At 44.7% G+C, this 23021-nt stretch overlaps 1 protein-coding gene across 4 annotated transcripts in view; it reads right to left on the bottom strand.

Moving 5' to 3' along the window:
* PDZD2 (PDZ domain containing 2) overlaps positions 1 to 23021 on the bottom strand; it is a 202300-nt gene that overhangs the window by 49644 nt on the left and 129635 nt on the right. For all 4 annotated transcript variants that reach the window (XM_081929521.1, XM_081929522.1, XM_081929524.1 and 1 more), the window contains 3 exons: positions 15302 to 15444; positions 13471 to 13603; positions 10208 to 10381 (listed from right to left, as the gene is read on the bottom strand). In XM_081929521.1, the coding sequence (XP_081785647.1) occupies positions 10208 to 10381; positions 13471 to 13603; positions 15302 to 15444 (450 nt within the window). The remainder of the gene's footprint in view (positions 1 to 10207; positions 10382 to 13470; positions 13604 to 15301; positions 15445 to 23021) is intronic.

Genomic DNA, 23021 nt, shown 5'->3' with positions numbered 1-23021 from the left:
ATAGAACCACACATCAAGTGAAATGTTATTCTATTAACAACAACTAGATTGCAGAGTAACATTAGTGTTCATTTTGTTTTAATATCTTGTTTCCAAGATCAGGTATTTCCACGAAAATTGATTGGTATATCCATGTGGCCTAAAAAAGAAGGAACGGAACACTTGAAGTCAGCATATTTAGGGAAATATGCCTCTCTGGGTAGGTGCATGCTGCCGCACATGCATGCCTACCAATGCCTAGATGAAACATGGGACACCCGTACCCAAATCTTGACCCAAATGTCCAAATTTGCCAGGATGTTGGGTCTGCATGCAGCTTCCCTGTGTGGTGAGCCTTTGAGAGCAGCAACTCACCACTTCTAAGCTGCAAGTAGGGAAACTTCCTTCTGCTCCATGGGCCAGATCCTTATCAGGATCAGCCTCATAGGTCGGCTTTGACAGGTGTGCCTGGAAGGGCCGGTCATTGTTTCCGCAGGAATGCTGCTGCAAACTCCTGCCAGAATCAGGAAAGGGCTTTGCATTGGACTCCCCTGTTGAAATGGTGTCCATGCAGCAGTGGCGTAGCGTGGGTTGTCAGCACCCGGGGCAAGGCAAGTAATTTGCACCCCCTAACCCGTGGATTTGCGCCCCCTAACCCTAACCCCCAGGTGTTGCGCCCGGTGCGGCCGGCCCCCCCTGCACCCCCCACGCTACGCCACTGCCATGCAGACCCTGGAATCCTGCCTAACTGAGCAGGATTTAACCCCCGCTCATCAGCTGATGATTGGGGGTTGAATCCTGCTGAACTCATCTGTACCCTGCTCCACACAGCCAATACAGGATTTTACTCCATCCTCCTGCCCATCATGAGTGATGTCAGCTGATGGCTGGGTGAGTGTGGTTTGCGGAATATGGTCTTGCGAGTCAAATTAGACCCCATTGGTGGGCCAAGACTGGCCTACAGACCAGCTATTGCCCACCTCTGTTCTCAGTGAAGTACCCTCAAGCCATATACTGGCTCCATCCATGCAGGCTGGCCAATGAGACGAGTATAAAGGGGGTTCCTGTTTCAGCTGATGTGAAAGACTTATTGAGCAAGCTCAATAAGACTTATTGGGCGCTGGCTTGGGAGGCGGGTATGCAGTGTGCTCGGAACCAAGCGCTGGCGCTGACTTGGGGAGCAGGGCACCAAGCGCCAGCTACCCCCTGTTCAGGGCGGTAGAGCCAGGAGGCAGGCCGCACCCACAAATAAGCCTTGAATTTTAAAGCTGGGGCTTATTTGTGGGTGCATCTTATATTCAAGCCAATATGGTATTTCGCCTATTTCCATGGTGCGATTTTGCTAAAATCTAGGGGTGTCTGAGGAGCTCATTCTTTGCAAATCTTGGTGCAAACTATGCTAATCCTCGACTCCCAGACTAATGTGCAGATCAGGAAGCCGCTACCCATTGGATTTCATGCTCTTCCCAATGTTTTCATGCATTTCTCAAGAGACAGTGTACTTGGTGGAGAGAGAACACATTTTGGAAATGTGTCTTTTGTGAGAAAGTAGTATTTAAATATGTGTTTATGACAACAACAAAAATCATGAAGCTTTTCATAAAACTCAGTAGAATAGCAAAGACTTAGAATCGTAGAGTTGGGAAGGGACCACAAGGGTCATCTAGTCCAACCACCTGAAATGCAATAATTTTCGGCCCAACATGGGGCTCAAACCCACAGCCCTGAGATGAAGAGTCTCATGCTCTATCCCAGCTTGGCTTGTAAACTGAGCTATCCCAGCTTGGCTTGTAAATGAACACATGCAAAAACCGACACAGGATGGAAATAGTCTGAGTTCTCCACCCCAACCAAAAAACGTAAGCGGTTTATGGACCACTCCTCACACAAGAAATGACTTTTAAACTTTAACCAAGGATATCTAGTTTCTGTTACTAAAAGCAGGGGCATTCCATCTCAGCAGACCCACGTGAACTCCATGTGCAACATTCAAAACACTGACAGGCGAGGAGCATTCGCTCCATAAATTTATATAGGAAAACAAGCTTTTCAAGACTACAAGAACAGATGCAAAGGAACTTCTAACATCGTGGGTGTAGACATCCTAGCATGAAACATTTGGCTCAGTTTGCATAATTAGGCAGTTTGGCTGAACCTGTAGTAGCACAGAAAAACCAGAGGAGGAAGAAAGTAACTACCATCTCCATTCTGGGAGACTGTTCACTCATGCTAACCTATGGTTGGAGGATGGATGGCGGCTAACAGATTGAGGTTGAATCCTGACAAGACAGAAGTACTGTTTCTGGGGGACAGGAGGCGGGTGGGTGTGGAAGACTTCCTGGTCCTGAATGGGGTAACTGTGCCCCTGAAGAACCAGGTGCGCTGCCTGGGAGTCATTCTGGACTCACAGCTGTCCATGGAGGTGCAGGTCAATTCGGTGTCCAGGGCAGCTGTTTATCAGCTCCATCTGGTACGCAGGCTGAGACCGTGGACTGTCTCGCCAGAGTGGTGCATGCTCTGGTTATCTCTTGCTTGGACTACTGCAGTGCGCTCTATGTGGGGCTACCTTTGAAGGTGACCCGGAAACTACAATTAATCCAGAATGTGGCAGCTAGACTGGTGACTGGGAGCGGCTGCCGAAACCATATAACACTGGTTTTGAAAGATCTACACTGTCTCCCAGTACGTTTCCGAGCACAATTCAAAGTGTTGGTGCTGACCTTTAAAGCCCTAAACGGCCTCGGTCCTGTATACCTGAAGGAGCGTCTCCACCTCCATCGTTCTGCCAGGACACTGAGGTCCAGCGCACCGAGGGCCTTCTGGCGGCTCCCTCGCTGCAAGAAGCCAAGTTACAGGGAACCAGGCAAAGGGCCTTCTTGGTAGTGGCACCCGCCCTGTGGAACGCCCTCCTACCAGATGTCAAAGAGAAAAATAACTACCAAACTTTTAGAAGACATCTAAAGGCAGCCCAGTTTAGGGAAGCTTTTAATGTTTAATAGATTATTGTATTTTAGTGTTTTGTTGGAAGCCGCCCAGAGTGGCTGGGGGGACCCAGCCAGATGGGCGGGGTATAAATAACAAATTATTATTATTTTATTATTATGGTTTGGCTTAGTGTGGTGAACAAACCAGGTCAAGGTCTGGGAGAAATTTCTTTATCTGCTAATTTAATTTATACCTTACCCTCCCATCAAAACAGATCCGCAAGATGGCTTACAAATGGATAAAACCCAAGGCATGTAATCTTTAAAATGTCAAGATACGAAACGTATCAGAAGAGTTGTTCCATATGTACATGTTTTTATATATCACATGGCCCAGGACAAGGTCTGGGCCAGGACATTAGCACTCCATTTCAGCTGTCCCCTAGGCAGGAACATCTACTTAAAGAGCGAAAGGGTTAGGAATTTTAAAAGCTTAACAACGCAGGAAAAGGTCCAGTATGGCAGTGAAACTGTACACAAATCTCAGCAGAAAATGTCATTTTAACATCCTTCCTTCCTTAACCTATCTGTAGCACTTTAGAACTTCAGTTTTAAAAACACACAAATATCACATTCACATGAATCATCATGGTTATTTATTGTCATTAAACTCACTAGCCAAGGCTAAAGGGGAAGAGACAACTTAAGACAAATATGAGAACGTTATAGATCATTTCGGCTGTCTCAGTCCTGCAATAAAAACTTTTAATGTGTTCCCATCCTTCATCTTTCCAGCCCAGGTTTTATTGGTTTGGATTATTTTTGCGTAGGTTTCAACGCTGTACCAAGCTGTACCTTTTGCATTTGTAATAAAGAAGCACTTTCCTTTTTAAACTGCAGCTATGAAACTTTGTTGCTACAACAGGCAAAACAGTTAAATAAGCTGGTAGAGTAATGATATCTCTGTTAAACTTCTGTCTGCCTCCAGAGCAAATTTGCTGCTCTGTAAACCTTCCTGGAGTTGAAACCGACTACAACTTGGCTTAAAATCATTGGATCAAACAGGGGAAAGATCCACACCATGCATTTAAAGACCATCCAATGCACATTTAAAGCACATTCCCCCAAACTCTGGGAACCGTAGTACTGGGAATTGTAGACCTGTCAGAAAAGTCAAATGCTTAAAATATCCTTTAAAAGGTAAAGGGACCCCTGACTGGTCCAGTCGTGGCCGACTCTGGGGTTGCGGCGCTCATCTCGCTTTATAGGCCGAGGGAGCCGGAGTACAGCTTCCAGGTCACGTGGCCAGCATGACTAAGCTGCTTCTGGCGAACCGGAGCAGTGCACAGAAACGCCGTTTACCTTCCCGCCGGAGCGGTAACTATTTATCTACTTGCACTTTGATGTGCTTTTGGACTGCTAGGTTGGCAGGAGCAGGGACCGAGCAACGGGAGCTCACCCCGTCGTGGGGATTCGAACCGCCGACCTTCTGATTGGCAAGTCCTACGCTCTGTGGTTTAACCCACAGTGCCCCCCACGTCCCTACAAAATATCCTTTAGATGCCCTCCAATGTATGTTGTGGCCATGCCCAGAGTCTTCCTCTAAAACTCAGTGCTCATGAAGGAAGTCTGCACATCCAATGTGAAGATGTGTGTCGTTTCATGCTACCTCCTTCCATGGCTAATTGAGAAGTTCCAGGGCAGTTTGTAAGTTTTCAAGAAGCTCTGTAAGAAGGTTTGGTAGAAATACTGTTTAAACAACATGGTAAGATAAGATATATATATAGTGCAATATAAATTAAGAAAGGTGAAGATTTGTGATAATTACGGAAAATTATCAGACATGTTGATGGAAGTCTAAAAGAAAAAAAGATGTGTGATGAGTTTTTGATGTTTAATGATGTTATAAATTTGTTTTTATTGGAAAATTAATAAAAATCATATTAAAAAAGAGAAGTTCCAGGGCAACCTTCACAGGGCTAGTTTCCTTGTTATGACAGGAGACTTGTCAGAGCTGTCTAGTGCCCATTGGGATTGGCGAGGCAGAAGGCAGGTTGCCCAGTAGGCAGAGCCAGAACCAATGGCACTTGGAGCCAACTAAGTCTAGTTTTGTCCCGATCCTCATCCCTGCTGAGTTCTACAAGGGCAACCCCAAGACGAAGGAGGTGGAGCTAGGGGCAAGGACAGTTGGACTCAACTACTTTGGGTTTTTACCCTCAACCTCCCCCTTCTTAGTTCTACAAGGGCAATGCTGAGATTAAGGAAGAGGCAGTCTTGCTCCTTAGACCAGTTGCAAGCAAGAAGGCAGGCAGGTGGGGAATGACTGAAAGCAGACGGAAGTTGGTGGAGCATTTCGCCAGACACCTAATGGACCAGCCGCTATTGAATTGCACATGTGTGAACACCACCAGTCCAATTTTTTTTTGAATTGGGGAGGGCTGGAGTTCCTCCTTCCCCTTCTTGCATTCTCTGCCATCAGCAAGATTTTAGCTTTGTAGAAAGGACTACGATACGATAATCTTTATTGTCATTGTCCCATACAGAACAATGAAATCGAAAAATCTACTTAAGACATTCAAAAACCAACAAGCCTGCTATCCCAGTATCCCAACCTGGTTAGCCCCCTAAAAACTCTGATACTCCATTTTTAAATACAATATACACCCATAGAGACTCCTTACGCTGCGTGTAAAACCAAAATCGAATTTGGATAGAAACTGGCGGCTAGTCCTAGTCTTTATAACCCAGTGCCTTCTTCCAGAAGGCAGAAGCTGAAAGAGATCATTTCCGGGGTGCGTACTATCCTGCGCTATCTCTGCAGCTTTCTTATGGCACCTGGAAGCATAGATTTGATCCAAGGTGGGAAGAGTGCACCCAATTATTCTCTCCACATCAGCTGAATTTATAGGTGTCATTGTTTCATCCTTATAAGCGTTCACTTAATTAAGCGTGATCTACTTATAAAATTAGCCCAAAGAAGGGGGCCTACCTTGGACCTTTCCTTTTCCTTTTTCTCATGTTGTATCATTTATTTAATTGTAAGCTTTCAAGGCAGGCCCGTGGCTGCTTCTTCCTTTAAATAATTGTGTATGGCACATAGCTATTGAAGGCACTTTTAAAATAAACAGCGTGTCCTAGGAAATAACATACTATTACGTTGTAAGGAGTGCTCTAGTTTCTCTTTTCACAACGGATGTATAAAGTCATCTGGCAATGCAGAAGCCAAGACCAGTTTTCTGCCTGGAAGGGGATGTTCCAAGAGAGATGCCGTGAAGGGCTTTTGAAGTTTGTCCAATTGCTTCCAAATGAGTCAGGATATTAAGGCAACTTTTAACCATAGTTTCATACCCAGGCTTGTTTAGAAGCCATTAACCATAGTTGTGCTGGGCTCACACATAATAGCAAGCTGTGGTTAAGAGTTGAATTCCCACTTGTTCTGCCACTTGTGTCTGGGGAGGACCAATGAAGTAAGAAAAGGTCCATCTGTTCATGCATGATGCTTGTGCATATTCTGACTTACTAAGCAGGTGAACTAATGCCAGTGTACTAGAAGATGCAAAGATCACCAGTGTTGAAGCAATGATTCTTCAACAACAACTTCGTTGGACTGGTCATGTTGTATGGATGCCTGATTATTGTCTTCCAAAGCAGCTACTCTATTCCGAACTTAAAAATGGAAAGCGTAATGCTGGTGGTCAACAAAAGAGGTTCAAAGACTCTCTCAAAGCAAATCTAAAAAAATGTAGTATAAACACCGACAACTGGGAAACACTGGCTTGCGAGCGCTCCAAATGGAGAACAGCCTTTGCCTAAGGTGACATGGGCTTTGAAGACACTCGAACTCAGGACGAAAGGGAGAAACGTGCTAAGAAGAAGGCACGCTTGGCAAACCCTCACCATGATCAACTCCCGCCCGGAAACCTATGTCCCCACTGTGGAAGGACGTGTGGATCCAGAATTGGCCTCCACAGTCACTTACGGACTCACTGCTAAAACCCTGTTTTGGAAGACAATCTTACTCGGCTACAAGTGATCACCAAAGAAGAAGACTATGTGTGGACGGTGCTTCAAACTAGCTGGCTATTATTATTATTATTATTACAGTGGTACCTCGGGTTAAGTACTTAATTCGTTCTAGAGGTCCGTTCTTAACCTGAAACTGTTCTTAACCTGAAGCACCACTTTAGCTAATGGGTGCTGTCCCGCTGCTGTCGGAGCACGATTTCTGTTCTCATCCTGAAGCAAAGTTCTTAACTATTTCTGGGTTAGTGGAGTCTGTAACCTGAAGCGTATGTAACCTGAAGCTTATGTAACCCAAGGTACCACTGTATTATGATGATGATGATGATGATGATGATCCAATGGGCATCAGCCACCATGGCATACAGCCCTCAGCTGGATTGGGGTCGTTGCTTATTTGTAACTGAACTTATCAAAGGCCAGAACATTAATCCTTGCAAAGAATTCTGCTCTTTCTCTCTCACACACACTTCTTCAGCAGCTTCCACAATGGCTGCTGCTCTCAACTGCAGAAGAGTTTCCAAAACTGTACAAGACACCCTTTTAGGCAGGGTGTGGGAGTCCTACTTTCCACTAGAGAGTGGTTTTACTGAATAGCCAACAGGATAGGCATTTTTGGGGGGAAATGCAATGAATCAGCGTTATCACAAATGAGCAAATAAAGAGTTCATTCAGGTTTTTGTGTGTGTGTTTAACTTAAACAGATTTTTTTTTTGTACAATGTAAAGCAAAAGAGAGCCAAAGATTTTGCAACACTGTAAAACTTCCAGAAACCAAATTCCCTCCCTAAAAACAGATGGTTATTATTTTAAAGGGGTGTTAGATTACACACATATATTGGCTATTTCAGCACCTGCAGGAAACAGACTTCTTGTACCTTTTGCAGCCCTCAACACTGCAATGAACGAAAAGGGGGCTTGTTGGTTTTCCCATTAGACATTACTTTTACTGAGTTCAAGCCACAGTACTGGGTAATCCATATGGTTAGTATCAAGTGGGAATAACTTTTTTGCATTTATTTTTTTTAAAATACACCCATATTGTTTATACAGTTATGCTATACACTTTGTGCTTAGAAAATTTTTTAGCCTGATATCTGGATCTATCCCTAAAGGTAAAGGTAAAGGGACCCCTGACCATTAGGCCCAGTTGTGACCGACTCTGGGGTTGCGGCGCTCATTTCGCTTTACTGTCTGAGGGAGCCGGCGTACAGCTTCCAGGTCATGTGGCCAGCATGACTAAGCCGCTTCTGGCGAACCAGAGCAGCGCACGGAAACGCCGTTTACCTTCCCGCCGGAGCGGTACCTATTTATCTACTTGCATTTTGACATGCTTTCGAACTGCTATGTTGGCAGGAGCAAGGACCGAGCAAAGGGAGCTCACCCTGTTGTGGGGATTTGAACCGCCGACCTTCTGATCAGCAAGTCCTAGGTTCTGTAGTTTAACCCACAGCACCACCCGCATCCCTAAGTCTCATTAATTAACAGAAAGCAACAGTGTGGCAAAGCCCACAAACCAAGAAGACAGCTGCTTCGACTCAAGAAGAGAAAGTATGAAGTAGGAGCAGATCCAGGAGGAGAGGCTGGGTGCAAAAGCATGTATGCCCCAGTAATAATAATAACAATAATGTATTACTTATACCCCAACCATCCAACTGGGTTGCCTCAGCAATAAAATGGGGGTGTGTAGGATAGATGGCACTGGAACATTCATCATGATATGCTCACACAAAGCTTGCATGGTGGTTAGATTATGTCTGGTCTTTATTGAGCATTTGTTCTGACTGGTTTGCAGGGAGGTTATATGAGAATGAGCATTCATCCCACATTTATCGCAATTTGCTTGCAGGGTGTTTATACATGTTCCCGCTAATCATTTGTTCATCCCATACTTTTCAGTGCATTTCCCTGTCATTCTCCAAACTGCAAAAATACATTCTTAAAACATTGATATATATATTTTTTACACATAGGGCATGAGAACACTTTAATCCACTGGGCAAAACCAAAGTTCTGGTATGTATTTGAATCCCCCCTGCAAAGTACCAACAGTTCGTACACACCTGCTGTCTGCACAACTCAATAGACTAATGTTTGTGAGGAGTCTATAGGGCAGGATGGGTAGCACATAAATCAGGGTCTACTAGGAAGTGACTGGGTGATTTGAAGTAGGTTGACAAAGCTTTATGACTCTCAGTTGGTCAATAACAGCAACAACAAAAAGGGGACACACACACACACACACACAGAGAGAGAGAGAGAGAGAGAGAGAGAGAGAGAGAGAGAGAGAGAGAACCCTTAATTAGGCTGCTGAATTGAAGCTTCAGAGCCAGGGGTTGGAATTGACCACCAAGTCTCAACTAGGGCCAGGGCCTTTTCAGTACTGGCCCCGACTTGGTGGAACGCTCTGTCACAAGAGACTAGGGCCCTGCAGGACTTGACATCTTTTCGTAGGGGTTGCAAGACAGAGCTGTTCCACCTGGCCTTTGGTTTGGACTCATTCTGACCCTTATGTCTTCCCTCCCCTTACAGTGTTGATTTATGGGCTACATTTAAAATGAAGCTGCTTTTTAAATTGCATTTTAACCTGTATTTTAAATTGCCCCCCCCCCAATTACGTTTCTATTGTAATTTTACTGGTGTTCAAGGTAAAGGTAAAGGGACCCCGGACCATTAGGTCCAGTCGTGGCCGACTCGGGTTGCGGCGCTCATCTCGCTTTATTGGCCGAGGGAGCTGGCGTACAGCATACATGTGACCAGCATGACTAAGCCGCTTCTGACGAACCAGAGCATGGAAACGCTGTTTACCTTCCCGCCGGAGCGGTACCTATTTATCTACTTGCACTTTGACATGTTTTCAAACTGCTAGGTTGGCAGGAGCAGGGACCGAGCAATGGGAGCTCACCCCATTGCGGGGATTCGAACCGCCGACCTTCTGATTGGCAAGTCCTAGGCTCTGTGGTTTAACCTACAGCGCCACCCGTGTCCCTGGTGTTAGCCGCTCTGAACCCAGCTATGGCTGGGGAGGGTGGGGTATAAATAATTTATTATTATTATTATTATTATTATTATTATTATTATTATTATTATTAGTTCCCTTATGACTCTATGATTCTATTATGTCAGTCCTGGTTTGATATCTTGATGTTATGATGATAAGACTAACTTACTGGGAAGTTATTGCATCATGACACATTTCCAAAGCGGCAGCCATAGTTCCTGAAGGTGGCAGTCAATTTGCTAACCAAGCGATGTTCAAAGCAGCATATCTAAAGCCACACTTACGGGTTCCAGGACTTCTGGCACCAGAGTCTTTCCTTTGTCCTCCTCCTCCTCCTCCTCCGGCTCTTCATTCTCTTTATTGTCAGTCCAGGGAGCCGCATCTTGAGCAGAGCAAGTGCTGATTAAGTCTGGCAAACTTGTAGATGGGTAACTGAGAAAATCCTCTTCCGCCCCTTCCTGTGAGGAGGAGGAGGAGAGGAAGAAGAACACTTGGCATTACATCCTTGCACATACAAGCTTAATACAACAACCCTGCAAAGTTAGTGATGTATTAGTATTGCATGATATATTGTGGGTCAGTGTAAAGGGAGATTGCGATGGTATACACTGGTGAAGACAACTGTCTTGAGACTCCCAGAAGTGATCTAATCATACAATCCACACAAGCAATGAATGCAGGAACATAGCCATGAGCACAACACCCTTCAAAAATGTTCACCTCCGTTTTTGTTTTTGTTTTAACATTTGTCATCCAATGGTTCTATTACCTCCCTGGTTTCCTGTTTCTTTAATGGTGTGTGTGTGTGTGTGTGTGTGTGTGTGTGTGTGTGTGTGTGTGTGTGTAAAGCACTTTGAAGCTCTTTTGGTATTAAGCAGGATATAAATGTATGAAATACATAAATTTTAAAACTTAGTTTGTATAAAAAGGTAAAGGGGAACCCTGACCGTTAGGTCCAGTCACGGACAACTCTGGGGTTGCGGCGCTCATCTCGCTTTGCTGGCCGAGGGAGCCGGCGTACAGCTTCCGGGTCATGTGGCCAGCATGACTAAGCCGCTTCTGGCGAACCAGAGCAGCGCATGGAAAAGCCGTTTACCTTCCCGCTGGAGTGGTACCTATTTATCTACTTGCACTTCATGCTTTCGAACTGCTAGGTTGGCAGGAGCAGGGACCGAGCAACGGGAGATCACCCCGTCACAGCGATTCGAACCGCCTACCTTCTGATTGGCAAGTCCTGCTTTTGCTAAAGTTGGTTAGAGCATGGCACTGATAACACCAAGGATGTAGATTCCATCCTCGTATGGGACAGGTGCATATTCCTGCATTGTAGGGGGTTGGACTAGATGATCCTCAGGGTCCCTTCCAGCTCTACAGTTCTATGACCCTCATAGCCTTTCTTGTCTTGTCTTACTGTAGGCTTATAGAATTCCCTGCTTTCAGTTGTGCATACTCTCAGGAAATCATGCTGAGGACTGTGGGCTTCATCCATTATCCTCAAACCATGGATGATTAGAGTACTACTCCACTCTGAGAATTGTAGCTATGTGAGAGGGATAACTACTCTCACACCTTTAGCAAACTACAGTTCCCATGATTCTTTGGGGGAAGCCATGACTGCTTAAAGCGGTATGATACAGCATTAAATGCATATGGTGCAGATGTGGCCCTAGTGAACCAAGGAGCTGAATCACGTTGGATTTCTTGGTTGGAAACAGACCATAATTTTGAAAAGAGCTGAAATCAATGTGACGTGCCTGTGGTATACATTTCTTTTGTTCCATTTTGCATGTTGCTTTAAGAAAAGGGGGGGGGGAGAGACGAGGTCATAATGTGTTCACTGGAATAATTCGCAGTAACATGTTCATAAGCTGATGATGGCAGCATCAAATGGCAAGTCACATGCGTGAAGCAGCCATTACTATCCAACACGATAGACCAGCCTTCCGCAACCTGGGGCTTTCTAGATGTTTTGGACCAATTCCTATCAGCTCTAGGCAGCATGGCCAACGAAAGCAGCTGTATTCCAAAACATATGGAGGACAGCAAGCAGGTCAGAGGAAGCTGCCACAGAAAGAACTTTCCCTCCATCGCAAGGCTTGCTTTTCAGCCAAGTCCCATTCAGTTGCATCAAAGTTGACTAGTCAAGTGAAGTGTGTGCATACCTGAAGCAGCCCTTCACATCTCTCCTGAAAATGAACACAGCACAACCTGCAGTTCACCTGAAGCAGATTCTGGCAGGGTTTTCTCCTAGGAGAATTCATGTCAGTTGTAGAGATTCTGGTGTGGCGTGACTGGAGAAAGGACTTTGGGAAGGTGTGGGCCAAAACCCAGCTCTTGAAACGCAGCCCATCTCAAATGCAAACACATCAACCCACATTCTGAATGGTTCTACTGACAAGGTGAGGGATACACTGCGAAGCTGCTGCCAAACTGGCCGATGCTAAATAACTCCAGCTGAAACGTTGCAGAAGTCATCGTAAGCTAACGACTCTTGAGTCTTGTCAGTGGACTTGGGTGTGTCTTTTGCTCATGGTACAGGGTTTTAAATTTTGGAGATGGGCTGCAAGAAGCAATGTTGTAATTCATGGTCACATTCCAGCCAAGGAATGTGTGATCTGGGCAAGGAGGGTGGCCTGGGAAAAGTTGGATAGAGAAGGCCAGACAGAGAGGTCTCAAGGGCCGCACTCGAGGTTTCTCATACGTACTCTAGCATGTAGTGGAAGCATGAGAGAAGAGTTAAGCGTTGGAAGGTGGTCACTGGGTTAATAAGCAATCCCTATTAAACTTTGTTAAATGGCATGTGATTTCCAAAATTTGGCAAATATTTTTTCTGGCTAAGTAATAGAAACACAAATAGAAAGATTTGGGAGCTATTAGAAATAGTTATACTGACAACACTTTTGAGCAATATAGATTGGCAATGAGGTAAGTGTGAGAAGGTGGGATTTAATGACACAATATGTATATTAAAGGAATATACCAGGAATAAAATTGATGGTGAATGAGTATATGATGCTATTCAATGAACAACTGAAGACATGAGAAACTGGGCTTTTAATAGGTCAAAATGAATTCATTTGTTTTCCCCTATTGTTCTATGTACTGATGGAAACAATTAGATGCATATTTTGCATTTTCACCATTCCAACGTTTCATGCCGTCAAATAACATGGGGTGACAATGGTTTGAACAAATATTCTCTGCCTCCAAAACAAATGTCTCAGGAAGCAGTAAATGTGTTCCAATGCCACTTCAAACATGTATAACACCCCCATATAGCTCAACCAATAGCCATTGTGGAACCTCTTCTCCATTAATTTAATAAAACAAACTAAGCTAATTGCTATTGTTCATTGTTGCAATGGCAAATTCCCCAGGTTACAGTATTGATTCACTGGGTAAAGATGTACCTTCTTTTGTCAATCCTGAATTTCCCCACCCGTTTTTCAAAAGCCATCTAAGCTAGTGGCTACAGTCACGTACTGCAGGAGTAGATCTTCTGTGTACACCTAAACATGCTGAATCCATTTAATGGACTATTACCTACCCTGCTTGCAACTACCAGGTACACAAGGCCTTCGGCCGACCGAAGAAGAGCGACAGCATCTTGATGGGAGAGGCCAACCAAAGAGTGGCCATTGATCATGAGCAGTTCATCGCCAACTTTCAGTCTACCATCTCTAAGGAAAGAGGAAAAGGACAACAAAGACTTTTCAGTTTCATGGGGAATGTTTCTAGGTTCTGAAGCGTCAAGAAAGTTATTATTCTGTAGGCGAACATTATATTCTGATGCTACTGCTCAAGGAACAACAGGAGGTACCACGTCATTTGGGCAAAAGTGTTTTGTTTTGTTTTAATTAAAAAAAATGGGTTGCCACACACACCCCTTGCCCAGTCAAAGAAAGCAAGAATAAATGTTGGCGCTTCCTTTTCCCCATCCTCCTACTTTCAGTGGGGAAGTTTCAAGTCAAATATAGGAGGCACCGCCTGCATTTTGTTAATAATGAATATTCAAGTCACTCCACATTTACTTAACACCTTCTCTGGAGCGTCTCGGAGCACTTTATAGACACTAACGATATCACTGGTAAGTAGGTCAGCTTTAATATTAAATTTTCTGTGGAGCAGTTAACTCGCTCACTTGCTGTGGAGTAGTTAGCTCGGCATGCTTCCTTTCCTGTAGTACAACTGCCCAGCACCAAATCCATCTCCCCAGGTAGGAACAGGCAGGAACACTGGCAGACTTCTGCTAGCCTCTTTTTCAAGAGATGGACCCTGCCAAGTCTTATGTGTAGTGTACCTGACCTACTTTCTCACTGTGGCAAAGGAATCCTATAACATGCTACAACAGTAAGGTTGCCAGACAAAAGCTCAGAAACAAAGAACAACCTAAAGCAGGAATGGGGAACCAGTGGCTGTCCAAATGGGGTTGGACTCCAACTCCCATCTGTCCCAGACAGCATGATCTATGGTTAGGGATGGTGAATGAAGGTACTCTTCATGAAAATGAGGTGTACATCTACATTTTATGCTAGGCCAAAAAACCTCCAAGGATCCTTTTCTTCCACCTGCATAAGAAATGCCATCCCATAAAGGACGACGGGATCTAATTATATGGCTGTTTACATTCCAGGTTCAGGAACCTACCGCAGATTTTTGAAACACATGTGAGTTGCACGTATCTTACTATCCTGGTGGCTTCCAGATTTCCCAATAAGCCTTGTTCAAATTGCTTCAGTCTCTGAGATCTCTGGTTCTCCTGGTGGTAGAACTGGAACAGCAAGAAACTCAAGGGTGCTCCAGGCAATTTATTTACTAACATCAGGCACACCACGGGCAGAAGGATGTCCTCAAAAGGGTGATGGCAAAGGGATTAATCTATTTGGGGTTGTTGCTTCAGGGGTAAAGCACAATCTTACAGGGACTTATTCTATCAAGCTTCATATCAAGATTTTTGGTTGGTTGCAGCTTCTGCTGTAGAAACTAAAAACCCTGATATGAGACTTGAAAGAATCTAGACAAAGCAGGGAGCTAGATGCGTGTCCTAGATGGGCTCTAGTGGGGCCTCTAGAAGTTGCCTTCAGTATGAGGAAGGCTTGAGAAACGTTTTTAGTGGTGAGATTTGGTGGGAGTGGCTGTGTGGGGAAACAACTCTTGCAACAGCATCAATTTATTATTTTACTTTTTCTCGTTTGTTTCGGATTTGAATTTTAAGTTGCTTTGAGGGGCTAATCCTTGCTGGAAAGTGGGGAATAATAATAATAATGATAAAACTAATTTGGCAGCTACCCACTGTTTTCATTTATTTAAACCTTTGTGTTACACCCAAACGATGGGATGGTCAGATGTGCATGATGTGACAACAGAACAAATTGTACCTGTGAGCAGAGCCTCCTTCTTCCACCCGTGCGATAATGATGGCGTGAGGAGAACGTTTCGATCCTCGGCCTCCGGTGATCTGGATTCCCAGCCCATCTGTTCCCTTCATCATGGTCATCTTCCATATCCGGCAACCTTCTCGCTGGGAGAGGAATTTTCAGAGAGTTCTTGCATTTTTATTTAGGAGAAGACACTTTCCAGCTGCATCTTAAAATTTCTCACTCTGGCTGAGAGATCTAGCAGACCAGATCAGCGTGTGCAAACTGGGCTTTTGTTTTGTTGGAAAGGGAAAGGCAAGAGGCCTTTTGCTTCTCCTTTGCCAGCAAAGGAAACCTGGGTGCTTGAGATATTACAGGTCATAGTTAAAGCATATTGTTTTGGCAGTTTTTGCACTCAGTTTTTGCACATGCCCATCTCCTAAATATCAAAATGCAACCATGTGATGTCCCATTTTGCAGTAATCATCATGGAAGCGCATATATTCAAGTTAATATTCAGCTGTAAGTATTTTGTATTAACTGAAATAAGTACAGTGGTACCTTGGTTTGCAACCACTTTGGATTACAACTGTTCTGGATTACAACCACATCAAACCCGGAAGTGCATGTCCCTTTTTTGGGATTATTTTGGGAGGCCCCATTGGCGAAAGCGCGCTTTGGGTTACAACCTGTTTTGGTTTACAACCAGACCTCTGGAACGGATTATGTTTGTAAACCAAGGTACCACTGTACAGGCAACTCCCAATTTACGTGTGCCTAATCAATGTGCATCCATGCTGAACCCAGAAGTGACTTTAAAAATGGTAATAAGGGCCCCAAAAGAGCAAAAAAAAGAAAAAAAGGCAATTTATAAAATATTAGCAGGTGGGGCCTACCAACTCATCAAGGGATATTACAGCTCCCTCGCTGAATTTTCAACTTGGGATGGGGAGTATGTCTCAAGACTTCTGGAAGAACTTTCTTTTGGTAAGAGTTGTTCAACAGTGGTATGGATTCAAATTACAAGGGAGTAGATTCAGACTAAATATCAGAAAGAACTTTCTGACAGTAAGAGTTGTTGGACAGTGGAACAGACTCCCTCAGGAGGTTGTGGACTCTCCTTCCCTGGGGGGTTTTAAGCAGAGGTTTTTTTTGGGGGGGGGGTATCTGTCATAGAGGCTTTAGCTGAGATTCCTGCATTGCAGAGGGTTTGATTAGATGACCCTCGGGACGACTCCTTCCAATGCTACAATTCTATGAATCTATGATTTTAAGATTGCTTAGTATGCAGGCAATATTACTCCTAATTGCTCACTTAAGAGGCGATACCATGAACTACTTTGAGCATATCTGGGTACCTATGTTTATGTCCTGACTTTTCCTGCCCCTTTAGGCTCCTGTACACCAAGATCTCAGGCTAACCGGCCTGATATCTACTAGGACAAAACAAGCACACTTCGATTCCAGGTATCAAATATTTCTTTGCTCTTGCCCTGCACAAAAGTAGAGAAACGGTGATGGCAATTTATCTGGAGGCAAGGTGTACCGGGAGGCTGTTGAGTAGAAAATCCAGCTCGATTTTCAGATGCGAGCTGACATCTGGGGGTTACAAGGGTGACTCCCCCCCCCGCCCCCGTACTTGGCAGAGACTTTGCTGCAAAAGGTGAAGAGCTTGTGGTAAGAGTGAGATGGTTGTCTTTTGGCACGTCTTCCTTGTCAGCAGCACTCAGCAGACAGGACAGTAGGCTCCAAGCACTTAAGACAGGCATCGTTTTAAGTGAAAGAGAGGAGCATTTGCCATAATTGAACATAACAGTTTGCAGAAGAAGATGTTACTCTAGTGCTATAAGGTTCTTTCTTTCTTTCTTTTTAAGAAAGGGATTCCCATGATACACTGAAACTCAGGCGCTTACTGCACTGCAGTATTTTACCATTCTGTACTCATTTATTCAATCCCACCCCCACTTCATATACATGCGCTTTGTTATATCAAACACAAATGACAGAATCACCGCTTATAAGGACACAACAGAGTGCTTTGTATCAGATCAGACTATTTGCTTAATATTGTCTGCTCTGACTGGCAAAACAAATACAATACAGTAGTACCTCGGGTTAAGTACTTCATTCGTTCCGGAGGTCCGTTCTTAACTTGAAACTATTCTTAACCTGAAGCACCACTTTAGCTAATGGGGCCTCCTGCTGCAGCACGATTTCTGTTCCCATCCTGAAGCAAAGTTCTTAACCCGAGGTAATATTTCTGGGTTAGTGGAGTCTGTAACCTGAAGTATATGTAACCTGAAGTGTATGTAACCTGAAGCGTATGTAACCCGAGGTACCGCTGTACGTACCTTGTTACACAGATGCAATAGTTACAACATGTAGAGTGCAACAGGCTGAATGGTAATGTATGTAACAAATTTCTTTACTGGTTACTTCCTAACATACGAATCAAGTCCAGGATGTACACCAAATACAACCCTTAAGCAAGGTATATAACCTATTCAATTAAATCCAATGCAGATCTATTTCTTCCTTTCTTAATACACTGGCAGCATCTCTCCAGCACCTCAAGCAGAGAAAGATCCATCACACAATCACACAAGCCAAACCAATGCAGGGCACTTCCCCTGAAGAAAGGTGTATCCAGAGCAAATCTTTTTTGGTGATTTAAGCAACAGAACCACACACCTTCATTTATGAGTGTGGCTAAACCTTGGCAATGGCGCTACAAGTGGCACAGGCAATGGGAGTCTGCAACAGTCTTGCATTGAGCCATGAGAGGAGACCCAGGCTATGTTATGGCAAACCTAAAGGCCTCCCAGGCTGTCGGTCTCCTCTCCAGCATGATGCTGCTGTCTGCTAGTTGGCTCAGGAAACTAGAGGCAATACCGTACCAAGGTAATTCAGCAGTAGTGTGTGGCAGAGCCAACACAAAACACCATTGGCCACCGTTACCTTGGGGCAAGTTAAACACACACCTTACATTTAATAGTTGCAGTGGGTCAAGTAGAACTGCAAGCAACATTCTGAGCCTTGAGCAAAAAATCATGATCGATAGCAGATAATAGATAAAGAGAAGTAGACAGACAGATAGTAGATTGATAGATGCAAGTGTTCCTGTTTCCCACAAACCCTTGGAATCCCTTTCATTTTTGTTTCTCCCTTCATCAGCAATGGCTCCTTTGGTCTCCCCAGATGTGGTCACCTTCCTTCTTGTCGCTTGGTACTTCCACAAAGTGGTACCTTCCAGTTGTATTGATCTACAACACCCATCAGCCCCAGCTGTTATGGCCAAAGTTAAAAATATCTACAGGACATCAGCTTGGGAAAGACTCTCTTCCCAAACTACTGCAGTTGCAGGTGCCCACTGGTTGCCCTAAAATGCTTAACTTTAGGTAGATCATGCCCTGTGGTATATACTTCTTCTTACATGTGACTTTCTTTTCCCTGAACAGGACTTCTTCTTGGATATCATAAAGGGATCTAGCTAAAATTTGCATTTAAAAGAAACGTAAATCTCCACAAAAACAATTAAACTGTGTTCAAAGTGGCAAGAATTTCATTTTCTGTCTCATTATGTGTGAAAATGGGTTATCTGTGTTATATAACAGACCCCGAGTGAGAATAACATTTGTTAATTTCATGCTGCTCCCAGGAGTTATCTGCCTACGTCAGGAAACTGCATTGACCGTCAGAAATATACATCTATCTTTGGAACCCATCTACAGATTGAATTGCAAGTGCCTCTGATACAGCTGCTAAGAGGTTATGTCTGGCCAGGACTAAGCAGGAAAGCTTGAATCGCTCTTGGCTCAAGGCAGTGCCATTAAACCCCTTGATTTCATAAGCACCAAATTCCATCATTAATAAAACAAAAAGGAACGTTATTTGTTCTCCTGAGTAAAAACACAGCCTGTGTGAAAAACATTCTGTTATCAGAAATTCAATACCTTTGGGCTTGAAAACTGCATTCGTACACACACACACACACACACACACACAACATGCACAGTTATCTTAAATTTGAAGAAAACATTGTCAAAAACAATGTCAGTCTCCAAATTTTATTTGCTCTTTCACCTACATATTGTTTTGTTTTCAGCAGCATCTTTCTTTTGTTACCTTATTATTTTGTAAGCTACTTTGAAAATGCCTTGACTTACAAAGTGGGTTCATAATTTAAATGGATGAATAATTGAATTGGGGCTTTCTGGTGAAAGTGAGTTAGCGCTCAGCATCACAACATCATGAAAACTGTACTATACACTGCAGAGGAGGAAGGGCGAAATCAACAGGTTTCAATAACGGCCACATTCAGGAGATCTCAGTAAGACAAGACATGAACAAATCCTGTGCTCCCGCATGTGAGTGCTTTGCTCCTGCCATCATACATTCAAGGGGCAGGAAATCCAGCTACAACTTGGCTGCTCAGCCAAGCCAGGACCCCCGTTTATGGGTAGAAGAAGAAGAGTTTGGATTTGATATCCCGCCTTTCACTCCCTTTAAGGAGTCTCAAAGCGGCTAACATTCTCCTTTTCCCTTCCTGCCCCACACCAAACACTCTGTGAGGTGAGTGGGGCTGAGAGACTTCAAAGAAGTGTGACTGGCCCAAGGTCACCCAGCAGCTGCATGTGGAGGAGCGGGGAATCGAACCTGGTTCCCCAGACTACGAGACTACCGCTCTTAACCACTACACCAAACTGGCTCTCTGGGTAGCTGCCAGACCTGAATGAAGACTAGCCAGCCCAGGTCTACCAGCCTAGCCACACACCCTAGCCTGCCTGTGATTGCTCAGTTCAAATGGGCAGGCTTCCCAGGGTCCCATGTGGCCGTCAGAGGAAGGTGAAGAAGAAGAAGAGTTTGAATTTGATATCCTGCTTTATCACTACCCGAAGGAGTCTCAAAGCGACTAACATTCTCCTTTCCCTTCCTCCCCAACAACAAACAGTGAGGCTGAGAGACTTCAGAGAAGTGTGACCAGCCCAAGGTGACCCAGCAGCTGCATGTGGAGGAGCGGGGAAGTGAACCTGGTTCACCAGATTACGAGTCCACCGCTCTTAACCACTATACCACGCTGGCTCTCCAATGGTCACGAGGGGCTGTATGACTGCCCAGAGCAGCTGGGCTGTGCTGGACCACAACTGCCAACTCACAGGATCATTTTTCTTATCCAAAATGATAAAACTATGGTTATCGCCTTCTAATCAAGGCAGGTTATGAAGCTATGGTTTACAGTTGGCTTAATAACGGGTCTTCTTCAGAAGCTGCTAACCATTGTTTCCCAGCTTAGAGAGACTCCTGGCTTGTGTGCTTGCCTGGTCAAAGGGAAGAGCTGAGCAGGCTGCATGCAGAGGAATGACTCTTTTCTCTGCTTATTATGATGAGATGCAATAATCTGAATGTAGGACCAGAACTATCTTTAGCCAGAGTGGGGAGGTTGCCCAAGGTGGCAGAGGATGGGGGACAGGAAGCTGTGGCAAGATGGTGGAGGACAGAGCTGTATTATAACATGCAGCCTGTCCTGTGTGCTCAGTTAGCCTGCTGCCCTCAGGTATAGTGGTAGATGCTGCCCTATCACCAGGTTCAGAGGCAAACTGTAGTTGCCTGTGCAGCTGACTCTTGAACTTGCAGCAGGGGAGACGGCCATCTTGTTTTTCACCTCAGGCAGCAAAATTTCTTGGACCTGCCCTTGCTGAATATGGGCGCTCTATAATTCCCTGCAGCCCAGAAACAAGAAAGCCAGACAACTACAGCATTTTTAAAATATATATATATATAATCTTTAAAGTGAACAACTGTTATTAGACTTTAAGCCTCCAGGCCTGGCCTGTCTTCATTTTTACCTGAAAGTGCTTTAAAAAAATAGTAAATGTGATTATTATGAAGCAAGCTGTTACCATAGAATATAACAGGAATTGATTTTCTTTTTTTTTTAATAAAAGAAGCAAATAAATGCAGAGGAAGGTCTGAGAAAGCTGGGATCACTGAGCATTATGGTATACATTCTTAAAGGCTTGCGTTTATTGATTATTTTTACATTAATATATATTCCTTTAGTAGGAGCTGCACATTTTCAACCACAAACTAGCCTTAGGTATTTTCCCACCTAAAGTAAAATAATTATGCTCCTGTTTTGGAGTTGCTGCTGATGTTTTTAATAGTACACAAGAAAATAGAAACTGAAGGCAGAAAAATTGTGCCCCCTCTGGAATCCCTGCGCAAAGAGACTGTTTTGTATGGACTGGCGCTGTGGGTTAAACCACAGAGCCTAGGACTTGCAGATCAGAAGGTCGGCGGTTCGAATCCCCGCTACAGGGTGAGCTCCCGTTGCTCGGTCCCTGCTCCTGCCAACCTAGCAGTTTGAAAACACGTCAAAGTGCAAGTAGATAAATAGGTACCGCTCCTGCGGGAAGGTATACACCATTTCCATGAGCTGCTCTGGTTTGCCAGAAGCGGCTTAGTCATGCTGGCCACATGACCCAGAAGCTGTACGCTGGCTCCCTCGGCCAATAAAGCTAGATGAGCGCCGCAACCCCAGAGTCGTCCACTACTGGACCTAATAGTCATGGGTTCCTTTACTTTTACTTTATGGAGCTGTTTTACCAAGTATCAGACCACTGGTCCATCTACGTCCAGTCTACTCTGATGGACAGCAGCTCTCCACAGTCTCAGGTAGGGCTGCTTCCCAGCATCCACTGTCTGAGATATTTCAACTCAGGGATGGGAAGCCTGTGGCTTTCCAGGTGTTTCGGCCTCCGATCCCCACCAGCTGTTCAGCGGAAAGTGGAGGTTGGACTTCAGTACCTCCTGAAGGCCCACAAGGTCTCCACACCTGCTTCAACTGGAACTACTGAAGATTGGACCTGGAGCCCATCACCTCCTGGCAAATAGAAGGGGAAGAAATGGAGGCAGTGAGAGATTTTACTTTCTTGGGCTCCATGATCACTGCAGATAGTGACAGCAGCCACGAAATAAAAAGACGCCTGCTTCTTGGGAGAAGAGCAATGACAAACCTAGACAGCATCTTAAAAAGCAGAGACATCACCTTGCCAACAAAGGTCCGTATAGTTAAAGCCATGGTTTTCCCAGTAGTGATGTATGGAAGTGAGAGCTGGACCATCAAGAAGGCTGATCGCCAAAGAATTGATGCTTTTGAATTATGGTGCTGGAGGAGACTCTTGAGAGTCCCATGGACTGCAAGAAGATCAAACCTATCCATTCTTAAGGAAATCAGCCCTGAGTGCTCACTGAAAGGACAGATCCTGACGCTGAGGCTCCAATACATGAGAAGAGAAGACTCCCTGGAAAAGACCCTGGTGTTGGGAAAGATTGAGGGCACAAGGAGAAGAGGACGACAGAGGACGAGATGGTTGGACAGTGTTCTCAAAGCTGCAAACATGAGTCTGACCAAACTGCGGGAGGCAGTGGAAGACAGAAGTGCCTGGCATGCTCTGGTCCATGGGGTCACGAAGAGTCAGACATGACTAAACGACTAAACAACATGGCGTGGAAAGCATCGCCACTGAGCTATGGGCCATCCCTTTCATGTTGGTTAGGCCTTCCCTACCAGGTGCACAGGAAAGAGCTGTTCTCCTCCTTGCATATATGTAACAGAGGATGGCCTGCAGGCACATGGTGCCATTGTACTACTGAAGCTAAGGAGGCCTGGCCTTTTAAGCAACCTGAATGGGAAGCCATCTGGGAGCCATATGTGAGCTGCTCTGCAGATCAAGAGCAG

Source organism: Podarcis melisellensis, assembly GCF_964234715.1.
Source record: "Podarcis melisellensis genome assembly, chromosome: 11".
In the NCBI taxonomy this organism is placed as follows: Eukaryota; Metazoa; Chordata; class Lepidosauria; order Squamata; family Lacertidae; genus Podarcis; species Podarcis melisellensis.
This window is presented reverse-complemented; position numbering and strand designations above follow the sequence as displayed.